General features: G+C 49.1%; 1 protein-coding gene across 2 annotated transcripts in view; it reads left to right on the forward strand.

Moving 5' to 3' along the window:
• CLPTM1 (CLPTM1 regulator of GABA type A receptor forward trafficking) overlaps positions 1–12,174 on the forward strand; it is a 409,252-nt gene that overhangs the window by 269,960 nt on the left and 127,118 nt on the right. For both annotated transcript variants that reach the window (XM_085625718.1, XM_085625717.1), the window contains exon 11: positions 3,089–3,184. In XM_085625718.1, coding sequence (XP_085481844.1) covers positions 3,089–3,184 — 96 coding nt within the window. The remainder of the gene's footprint in view (positions 1–3,088; positions 3,185–12,174) is intronic.

Raw genomic sequence — 12,174 nt, forward strand, 5'->3', positions numbered from 1 at the left:
CTAAAAATGGCAGTACAAGCCCTAGTGTTACCAAGATTAGACTACGGAAGCACCACCCCCCTCTGTGGTCTACCTACATACAAGCTGGCTCCGCTGAGAGCAGCACTGAATGCTGCAGCTAGACTGGTATCAGGAACAAAAAGAAATAGTCACATCTCTCTAACCCTGAAAGCCCTGAATTGGTTGCCTTACGAGGCAAGAATACACCTTAAAGTGGCCTCCAAGACACACAAAGCAATTCACAACAATACACCCAGCTACTTGGCTCTAAAGTTAGAAAGGTCTGGAGGCTGTAGACAACTTCGAAGTGAGAGCCCTTTCCTTCTGAAACCTCAATCCTTCCACAAGAAGAGAACTGGTTGTAGAGATTTCTCAGGGATTGCACCAAAGATTTGGAACTCCTTACCTCCATTAGTGCGTGGAATCACTTCCCTTACCGCATTCAAAAAAGTAGTTAAAATACTTCTTAATGAACAAATACATGCCCTAAGTCGCAATAATAGGATGTCACCTCCTATTGCTCAATAACTGTATGTAATGTAATGCTTAGCTGGCTGTGGGTCCCCCTTGGTTTTTCTATACATTTTATATCCATTGCGAATCGACTGAGGTCATAATATGTATGTTTGCTAGCACAATCACCTAATTTTCACTAACTGTCTATTGTACAACGTCCTGCAGTTTCACGATCCTTTGTTTGTTCATATATTTTATATTTCTTGTGTGCGAATTGACACTTTTGAATGTGTGTATACCACCTCAACCATTTATGTTCTTATACTGTAAAGCGCTCTGATACTCTCGTGGGTCACGTTTGCGCTATATAAAACTTTATATATAAATAAATATTGGGGCACCTAGCAGTTTGTTACTCAAATTCCCTAGTAGTGGAGCTTGTCAGTTTCCCTCTGCAGTCCCAATCCCAGGCAAGTAATTTGCCAGACTTGTCTCCTCTAAAGGCGCTGCCTGTAGTGTGTGCAGGTTTATTTCTCAAGTGTGGCCCAGGTGTCCTCCACCTGCCTTTTCACTGTTATCAATGCTGGGTCTCTCCAGAATAGAAGTTGGCAGGGTATGCCCAGATGTGGGTCCCTTGCTCTCTTTACCACTGGGTTCAAGCTAGCCTGGCTGAAAAGGGCTGTTAGCCCGAAACCCGTCCCAGGATGCTTGTTTCCGGTCCAGGGAAGACATGGCTTGGCAGTTCGGGCTGGACTGTTCTCTGAACTGGGGTGGCAAAGTGAGCTAAAGAATGATGATGGATTCAACCCAGATCTGTGACTGGGGGTGAGTGTTTGAAAAGTTTCAGCACTCCGTCCATCTCTTTGTGATCTTTGTGTTTGCCCTCTCCAGGGACTGCCTGTCTGTCCCTGTGGACAAGACTGCTGTTGCTCCAGTTCTGTAAGCTCACGTTCCAGTTACTAATGCACCTGCGCTATGTGCTCCCCTCTTAGTGCTACCTTGTAGGCCTCCCATTCCAACACCTTCCTGCCGGCCATTCCAGCTTTGCATTGAAAGAAGGAAGCTGCGAACTCTGGGATGTGACTTCGGAAGGCTTTGCCATTCATTTATGTTTTTTTTTTATTTGTTTTTATTGATTTTACAGAATCAGTGAGCCAGACATCATAAAAAGGCTTTAATGACATACGGACATATGGCCTAGCGTGACATGTGTACAACCAATGCAGGATAATATATTTAACAATGTTGGGCACATATTAGTGTCCTCATATGCGTTATATAGTGGTCCAGGCTCAGCAAAATAAGTCACTAACAGTTTGCCAAAACAGATTATTCACAGCATTCTCGTCTATATCAGGAATTCCGCTAAACAAAGGACTATTTGTCAAAGCTATCAACAATCAATACAATTATAACATCCTAACAAAAAATGATAACCCCTTTTACAGCCCCTCTCCCTCTTAGCGCGCTTGGGTCACAATATCCAACAGTAGCATTTATGTATCGTCATGTTCACAGGTGTGTGTATATCGGTTCCAGAGTCTGTCGTATTTAAACTGCACATTCCCGCCATCTTACCCAGAATAGCACACAAATAGTGTGAGGGGCTCCAGTGTCTTGTAACTGTGTATCAGGCTCCTAAGTGACAGACCCAACACCCCTCAGTAAGACAAAATATCTATCGCAGCGTATTCTTCCAACATTGCATACCAGTTCAGCGAAATCGGTGTTTTTCTTAGGCCTCTGTATTCCTCTTAAGTTCAGCCCCTTCTGCTTTAGGCTTTGTCCATCATGACCTCTGCCAGCAGCTGCCACTGAGGAACCCTTGGCCTATGTCACCTAGGCTTTAGCGCCACCAACAATGGGTAGTGATGTCAGATATCTATTTAGGTAGGCTGAGGTCTTATAGACCTCAACATCAGCTCTGCGAGCAAGCATATAATCTCTGGCTGTACCCCCCCATGGATATGTGAGTAATGAGTATGTGTGCTTTACTGCATGTGGATGATGCCAAATATCTACCTGGTGAAGTTCCTCTATTGTCGTCCCCAGCGTCCTTTCTGTATGGGGTTTATATCCTGGCTTTGAGGAGTGCGTATCTAGATGCCTGGCCTGGACACAATTGAATTTGCCTGCCTAATTAAGGACATCTTTATGTAGGGCGCAATAGCCTATATTACATCTGGAAAAAAGACCCTGTCCTCTACATTAGTGGCATAGGTGTTTACTAAGCAGGTGTTCAATCTGTGTAGGAGATCCACCACTACATCATATCTACTCAACATGCATTGTTCTTAAATATTAAAATGTCCTTTTTCTGTGAAACCCACAACTGCAAACATTTTTTTCCAACTAAATATAATTTTTATTTTGAAGTATGTTTCACAGTCAGCCCAACTAGCGTTGATTATTGTCATAAAGTTAACACGATGAAGATACTGATGAAGGATTGCAAAATGCAGGAATGTAACTTTGAATTTTTTCAAATCTTTTGCTTAAACGTTAATCTTACAGAGACTAATATAGTTGCTTTTCAGTATAAATGACAAGAATATTCTTGTCAGTTCTTATTTGATAAGTTGCTAGTCTCCTTTTCAACTCTTCTTTCGTTCTCATGTTTTCCCTCCACCAGCTGGACAGAGAAAATAAGGTGGCTGGCATCTTCCCCCGACTGACCTGTAAAGACAAATCTACCTACATTCAATCGTCCACCAAAATCTATGACGATGTGAGTATGTAAGACTATTGCTTGGTAATAGCCACTCTTTGAATGTTTATCCTTGACTACGTTGTGGAGTTGGCTTAGAATGTTGGTGCTTTAAACTGGATCCCTGTATACATGTAGGAAACTGGCTATTTAAATAGTGAACCAAAACGAGTTACACTGTGTAAAGATTCCAGGCAGCCCTTATTGGTTTACAGAGGGAAAAAATGTAATTACGAAGTGTTCTCTTTTGTGGTAGTGTGGGAGAGCAGTTGAGGCTTCTCAGAGGAAAGTGATAACTATTTGTTGTACTCACAGAGGCAATAAAAGACACACTCTAGAAAGTCTTATCAGGTAAGTACTTTTTTTAAATATGAGTTTTCACAGGTAAGTAAATAGTTCATTTAAATGCTTCGTTACGCAGCAGTGTTTCCCTATGGGAGAAAAGGTGTATGTGGCATACAGTTATTTACAATCGGTTTCTGGGTGGTCTACTTTGTGACTTAGGGTCGTAGGGGGCCAAGGTCCAAAGTACTACCAGCAGTTACTCGTTACCTGGCCTGCGGCTTCTGAGTGCAGAGGTGCTGTTTGTGTTGCTAGCTGTTCGCGCTACACCGGTGCAAAGAAGGGGGACCACCTAGATTCAGCCTTCAGAGGAGGACTTGGGGACAAGTCCAGGAGCTCCCAATGAAGGGTTTGGGTCACAAGCGTCCTGGGGACGAGGGGAAACGGCTGGTTCGTCGGTACCCAGCTGGGTGGGCTCGGGGGCAGAGTGGAAAGGTCAGCTGGGCTCTGTGCGTCCTAGGGCCTTGCAGTCGTCTGTCTCTTGGTTGAGGGTGCAAAATCAGGACAACTGGGCCATTCTGGAAGTAGGTCTGATGTCCATCGACAGCTGCTCGGTCTCGGTGCAGTGTGAATCCGGATTGGACTCTTACGGGCTCTGTTTGCTGTAAGGGGTCCTATACCACGAGTATTGGTCCTGTGCGGCTATGATTGGTCTTGGCGTCCTCTCACTTGATTGGGGGACAGATCGGACCTTCAGGAGCACAGGGTCCCCTTCTTGGGAGGCTGCTGCACCTGGCTGGCCGGGGAGAGGCAAATCGATAAACCGGACTTTGTGTTTTCGGTGGCTGCAGACTGCAATGGAGTAGCTCCTCAATTCCAAGAGAGATTTCTGGCAATTTGTGAAAGGCTAGCAGTCTCCCAGGGCTCTTGGAAGCTGTTCAGCTGCAGGTCGTGTCATTGGTCACGATTGTCGAGACTGGTACAGACAGGCAGGTGGGGTTTGGCGCCAAAAGTCCACAGCATTCTTCAGTTCTTGCAGTTTTTTTGTCTTGTTCTTCTGGATCCGTCAAATCTACGTTCCTGGTGTCAGGGGTGCCATCTAAATGCTCAATTTATGGGTGTTCGAGGAGTGACTAGTAGTAGCTAATGGGCTACTTACCTTTAGGGTGTCTACATTCTCTATATCATTACTTCCTGTGAGAAGTGGGCATAATCCTGACCCAGAAAGCCTAATTCTGCCAAAACTAAGATGGTGGATTTTTAAAGGTTGTGTCCACATAAGGTAACCCACCTTAGGGGTAGACCTAGCCCGAGAGGGGGACACGCCACCTGACTAGCTAATTTTCTTGCCTGTCCTAGTGCCACATGGGCGTGGCAGGGGGTGGCATTTCTTCTGTCTGGGGAAGCCTTGGGTTGCATATCAGAGGTGGTGAAGGCCTTTAAAGCCTGCTGCATTGATATGCGGATCACCAGCCTTCCTGCTTGGTCGTGGTGGTGGCAACACCTCCGGCTGAAGCAGACCTTGTTTCTGCCCTCCGAGTGCGACTTTCACTTGCAGGGGGTCAGAAACCTGTCTTTGGTGTCAGGCTGGTCTACACCAGTCAGCCAGCACACTAGTAGTCAGATTTTCAGGGGGAACCTCTAAGGTGACCCCTGGGTGTATGTGTTAATAACTCCATCACTAGAATCAGTGGGGGTTTATTAATAGAAGATGTTTGATACCAAACATCTCTAGTTTCAGTGAAGCCATCATGTAGCTGGGAAACTCGTAAATACCAGCACGTACTCCAAATGGCTTCCCTTTTCACTTGTAATATTAAAGAATCTACTTAGACATCACATGGCCATATCTGCTCAAGCAGATAGGCTCACACATGGTTATAGTGCATCCTGCCTTGGGGCTGTAAGGCCTGCTGGAGGGCTGACTTACCTATACTACATGCAGTTTCTGCAGGCATGGCACACAGGAGGTGTGCCATGTTGTGTCTTCACTTTTCTCTGCACCATGGCACGCAGCCTGCATTGGCAGTTTGCATCTCGGTGCTGAGGGGTCCCTTAGGGTGGCACAATACATGCTGCAACCCTTGGGACCCTGTTGAGCCTCCTTGCACTATGTACCAGAGGTACCATTTACTAGGGACTTACAGGGAATGCTAAAGGTATTGCCAATTGGGGGAACAACTGTACAGTTAGTTTTATGGAAAAATCTGACACTTGTAACAACATGGATAGCTAGAACCCAGTAGACTTCCGTCAAAATTGCATCAGATACCAGGCAAAATTTAGGGGTGACCATATCAAAAAGGGACATCTTCTTACACAACCCCCTCTCTGCCCTCCCTCCTACCCCAGGTGAAAGAGAAGAAGACTAACCTTTCTCAAGAGAATCCTTATCGTTCGAGGCATGTGGGCTGCTGAATTCATATCTGTGCATAGATCGCCGCCTAGTGTTGGGTCCGGATGTTTGCACGTTGTTGTCCTGGAAGAGTCTTCGAAGTAACCTGGGATAGGTGACTCCTCCCCTGGACTACAGTGCGCATGGGCATCTTCCCCATCCTCAGATTGTTTTTTTCCGCCATTGGGTTCGGATGTGCTTATCTTGACTCAAGTTAGGAAAAACTTTTCCAGGCCAAAAGGCCTTTGGTTCGCGTCGGTACTGTTCCCGATCGGTATCGATAGTATCTTTGTTAGTTTACTAACTTCCAGAACCAACTTTTTCGCATCTTACCCGACCATCGACCCGTCATCGACGATGGAATCGAGGACACCATTCAAGCGGTGTCCTGTATGCAATGCGAAATAACCCCATGTCGACGTCCACCCGGTGTGCAACAAATGCCTTTCACCGGATCACGACGAGTCGACATGTATGGCCTGTGCCCGATTCCGTTCCAAGAAGACTCTTCGGAATCGACGAGCAGCGAGACTCGAAGCGCAGCAAGCGGCACCGGCCCCGACCAACATCTTCAGCGCCGAGGACGAAGATGTCGAAGACGTGGAGAACCTACCCTCCAGCCCCGCTTCCGAACACGACTCCGGATCGGAGGACGTCGAAGAACGACTCTTTCACAGAGATGAAGCCGACACCGAGGTAGGAGACTACAATGAGGCCTTAGGGGCCGAAGAGAGTAGCTCCGGTGACGAGCAAGGCCTACCCGTACAGACTGAGGATATCCCAGTGCGCCAATCTATGGCTCCGGTCGAGGGATCGCCTTCGGGCCTTACCCAAGACCTATCCCGCAGTTCTTCGGCCCCGCCCTCTGGCCCGGCCTCGGACATTCAGCGGCAGCCATTACTACCCAAAACGGCTGGTTTCCCTTCTTCGAAACCGAAAGCTGTATTGGTTCACCAGAAACCGAATCCAAAAGTGACGCTGGTCGGATCGAGGCCCACCACACCTTCGACGCCAGCAAAACCCGTCGGCACCGACCGCACCAAACGAGACTTCGGTGCCGAACTTGCAGCAGCCGACGTCGGCGCCGACACACGGAAAAAGACCTTCGGTGCCACCAAACCTACTCGGCTCCCGGCACCGAAGCAATCGGCTCCGACCCCAAAGGTCAAACTGCCTGCTGCGTCTCACACCGCTTCGACAGCACCACCAAAGGCACACTCGTCATCGACGTCGACGGCCACTACCGCTCCTCGACTCGACCCACTGGCGCCGAAGAAGTCCACGCCCACCTCTACGGAACCGGTCGGCGCAAAAGAATCGATGGCGCTCCAGGTGCGGCCAGTTGCTGCGCAACGCATCAAACACAAAGCAGTCCTCCAGGACACGTCGGGCTCCGAGCCGATAACCGCTCCAACAGCCTCTTCGGCACCACCCAACATCACTTTTGGCCTGCCGCCATCCACGGCCCCAAAACTGTTCCAAATCAGAACACGGGTCACCCACACCACGATCACGCCTGCCGAACGCTCTCCGGCAGAGACGTCTCCGTCACACATCATCGACGCCGACACCGGCAGGATGATGCTCCACAAGAGGAGAATAACTTCCGAGCCAGCTTTGGAATCCTACCGGATCCCGCTCAAGAAAAAGCTGCCAACGCCTTCAGAACCAGTTCTATACGAACCTCTCCATTCTTCTTATCAAGATGCTGACGACACACAATTAGTGGTGTCTTTGTCCCACCCCAGACAACAATCAGCAGACCTATTCAACTGCCTTACGCAGGTCCATTGTTGGATGAATAAGTCAGCTCTAAAATTAAACGGGACAAAAACTGAAGTCCTGCTCCTCTGCCCGAAAGGTCTCTAACTCTCCCCTAACATCTGGCCAGCCTGCCTGGGCCCCCCCCCCCCCCAACCCAAAAGAAGAGGTTAAAAGTCTGGGGGTGTGGATCGACACTGACCTCTCATTTACAGTACAGGCAAAGAAAGTAGCCGGGACCTGTTTCGGGCTCCTGAAATCCCTGAGGCAAGTCCTGCCCCTCTTACCCTTCAACTCCCAAAAATTGCTAATTCAAGACCTTATACTATCGGGGCTTGACTACAGCAATGTGATTTATCTGGGCGCTCCTGAAGCGACCCTCAACAAGCTTCAGAGAATCCAGAATACCGCAGCCCGGATTATCACAAATACCCCTGTCAGAACTTCCGCTAAACCTGCTCTAAAACTCCTCCATTGGCTTCCCATAAGGGAGCGAGTCAAATTCAAGGCTTTATGCCTAGCCCACAAACTACTGCAAAATCAAGGCCCCCCAGTGCTTAGTAAACTCATCACTCCCTATAAAGCCACAAGATCCCTCCGGTCTGACACAGAAAATTTCATCACTACCCCCAGATTCAAGAAAGCCCGAGCTGGAGGAAGACGCTTCTCAGTTCAAACCGCACGTCTTTGGAACTCGCTCCCTCGCGACTTGCGACTCGAACCACAATACCTTCGCTTCAGGAAGCAGCTAAAGACTCATCTTTTTCCCCAATGACTCGCGCCTTCCCTTACACTGATTCTTTGTCCCCTCCCCCCCTCTTCACCTCTTGTTTGCCCCTGGCCCACTGAACTGAAGAGTTAGGGTTTTTTTTAGCGCTGGGATACCTCAGGGTGACTATGCGCTCTACAAAAATAAATAATAATAAATAATAATAATCCACAGTCCTTCTCTCCCACACACTCCGAAACAGACGTTTTGGAGGACTACATGGGTGACCACGTCCCCTACCCCGGAGAGATGGACCCTGAAGGCCAACAGGACCCTGAAGGCCAACAGGACCCTGACCAAGCTTGGGATGACCCTGTAGACTCGGGTGCACCTATGGATACACAGGACCCGCAGCTCTATGGAGCAAAAACGTCTCCCACAGAGGACACTGCCGCATTCAACGCCCTCATTGAACGTGCTGCGGCCAATCATGGTGTGCAACTACACTCTGACACCGTCGAGGACGACTTTCTCATGGATACTTTCGCATCCTCAGAAAGGAATATAAAAACTCTACCCATGTTAAAGGGTGTCCTCAAACCAGCAAAGGACATCTTCAAGGAGCCCACCAGGGCAAGAGTAATAAACCCCAGGATCGACCAGAAATACAGGTCGGCGCCTGGAGACCCTACCTACATTAGAGGCCAGTTACCTCTGGATTCCATAGTTGCGAATGCTCGCAAACGGGCACACTCGCAAACAGGGGATGCTCCTCCCCCGGACAAAGAGTCCAAGGTGCTAGAGACCTCCGGCAAACGGGTGGCGGCCCAAGCAGCTAACATATGGCGTATTGCCAATACCCAGGCGCTCCTCGCGCGCTACGATCGAGCACACTACGACACATTGGAAACATTACTCCAACATCTCCCTGACCAATTCAAAGAAGGTGCAGAGATCCTCATCAGGGAGGGACAACTCCTCACAAACGCATCCATTAAGTGTGCACTGGATGCCGCAGATACAGCTGCCAGAGCCATAAACACTAGCGTCATGTCGCGACGACACGCCTGGTTACGAATCCCCGGATTCAAACCTGAGGTACAAAATAACATCCTCAACCAACCTGTCAACCCAGACTACTTATTCGGGCCAGAGGTTGACACCACCCTAGAGAAAATAAAAAAGGACACAGACACTGCAAAGTCCATGGGGGCTCTCCAAACGCAGTCCTTTCGGAGCGGCTCCTTTCGTCGCCCCGGAAATAGAGGAGCAGGTAGAGGACAGGGGTCACAGCAAACCTACAACAAGGGAAACACACAAAGCTCCTACGATAAAAACACCCGGGGTGGTTATCGTGGCTCAAGCACAAAGGGCAGAGGACGCGGATACGGCAACACCAGGTCCTCCCCCAAGAACAAACAGTGACGCCCTCTCCCTTTCTCCCGACCACATAACACCTGTCGGGGGAAGGCTACAAAGGTTCCTGTCCACGTGGAACTCCATCACCACGGACAGGTGGGTCAAAGATATTGTAAAACACGGTTACTGCCTAGAATTAACCTCGACTCCACCCACAATACCTCCAAAACACCGTCCTATGTCCTCAGAGCACTTAACGCTCTTGCAGCAGGAAGTGCTAAGTATGCTACTAAAAGGCGCAATAGAGGTCGTACCCGTCCACGAGCAAGGCACAGGGGTGTACCCCCTGTACTTTTTAATACCGAAAAAGGACGGGTCACTCAGACCTATACTAGACCTGAGACCCCTGAACCGCTACATTCTCTCCGAGCATTTTCACATGCTCACTTTACAGCAAGTCCTCCCGCTGCTCAAGCAGGGAGACTTCCTGGCCACACTGGACCTCAAAGATGCGTATTTCCACATACCCATTCACCCCTCACACAAAAAATACCTCCGGTTCACTGTTCAGGGGCAGCACTACCAATTCAAAGTCCTTCCCTTCGGCGTGACAACAGCACCCAGAGTTTTCACAAAGTGCCTAGCTACTGTGGCCGCACATCTACGGAGGCAGCACATACACGTCTACCCTTACCTGGACGACTGGCTTGTTCAAGCAAAGTCAGCCCAGCAATGTGCCAGCCACATGTCCCGCACCATTAACCTCCTTCACAGTCTGGGGTTCTCACTAAATTACTCAAAATCCCATCTCCAACCCGCACACGTACAACAGTACCTGGGTGCGACTATAGACACTCTGGCGGCCACAGCTCAGCCAAATTTAGTGAGAATCAACAGCATGCAAATGCTGATTTCCAAGTTCAAACCACAACACTCCCTGCCCGCGCGAGTGTTCATGCAGTTGATAGGCATGATGGCCTCCTGCATTTTCATAGTCCCACAGCCGAGACTACATATGCGTCCGCTTCAGGAGTGCTTAGCACGTCAGTGGAATCAGGCTCAAGGACAGTTGAAAGACCTAGTGTTGGTGAGCGGTCGGGCATACAACTCTCTGCATTGGTGGAATCCACAAAACCTTTGCAAGGGCCGACCGTTCCAAGAGCCTGTTCCACAAATAATACTGACAGCGGACGCGTCCCTCCAAGGATGGGGAGCTCATGTACTCAACTACACAGTGCAGGGACTATGGACAACACAACAAAAGAAGATGCACATCAACCTTCTGGAACTGATGGCAATCTTCCTGGCAATGAAAGCATTCAAAGTACACTTGTGCAACAAAGTCGTGTTGATCCGGACGGACAACATGACCGCCATGTACTACATACAGAAGCAGGGAGGTACACACTCTCCACAGTTGTCTCATCTGGCTCAGAGCATGTGGAAGTGGGCCATTCAGAGGAACATGTTCCTCATGGCGGAACACCTCCCCGGCAAGGACAACCAGATGGCGGATCTGCTCAGCAGACACAGCCACCAGATGCACGAGTGGGAGTTACACCCATCAGTACTCCAACCGTACTTCCAGCAATGGGGTCATCCAGAGATAGACCTGTTCGCCACAAGCGAAAACGCAAAATGCCAAAGCTTTGCCGCCAGGTTCCCACATCCACAATCGCAGGGCAATGCGATATGGATGAACTGGTCCGGCAGATTTGCGTACGCTTTTCCCCCAGCGCCGTTGATACCGCTGGTGGCTCGCAAACTCAGACAACACTCCCTGACACTCGTCCTGGTTGCTCCAACGTGGGCACGCCAGCCATGGTACACCACTTTTCTCGAACTTTCCGTGGTGCCGCATCAAAGGCTGCGGATCAAACCCGCGCATTTGACGCAGAACCATGGAGAGATTCAGCACCCAGATCCGCAACAGCTGAACCTGGCGATCTGGCTCCTGAAGTCCTAGAGTTTGGCTACCTAAACCTGCCACCTGACTGTATGGACATCATTAAGGAAGCTAGAAGACCCACTACCAGAGCTTGCTATGCAGCCAAATGGAAAAGGTTCATCATTTATTGCAATAATAATGACATTAACCCACTAGACGCATCCATCCAAAACATAATTTGTTACCTCTTACACCTATACAGATGCAATCTGGCGTACACCTCTATACGTGTCCATTTGACTGCAATATCAGCCTATCTCCAGACCAGGCAGCACCTCTCTTTATTCAAAGTGCCTTCCATCAAAGCATTCTTGGAAGGACTCAAACGAGTAATTCCTCCAAGCCACCCACCAGCTCCAATGTGGAACCTCAACTTGGTCCTCACACGCCTGATGGGTCCACCCTTTGAACCTCTACACTCATGCGAGATTCAATTCCTCACCTGGAAAGTAGCTTTCCTAATAGCAATCACTTCTTTGAGAAGAGTTAGTGAACTCCAGGCACTAATCGTTCAAGAGCCGTTCATACAGGTTCACGCCAACAGGGTCGTACTACGT

The sequence above is a fragment of the Triturus cristatus genome, chromosome 9 (assembly GCF_964204655.1).
Source record: "Triturus cristatus chromosome 9, aTriCri1.1, whole genome shotgun sequence".
Classification (NCBI taxonomy): domain Eukaryota; kingdom Metazoa; phylum Chordata; class Amphibia; order Caudata; family Salamandridae; genus Triturus; species Triturus cristatus.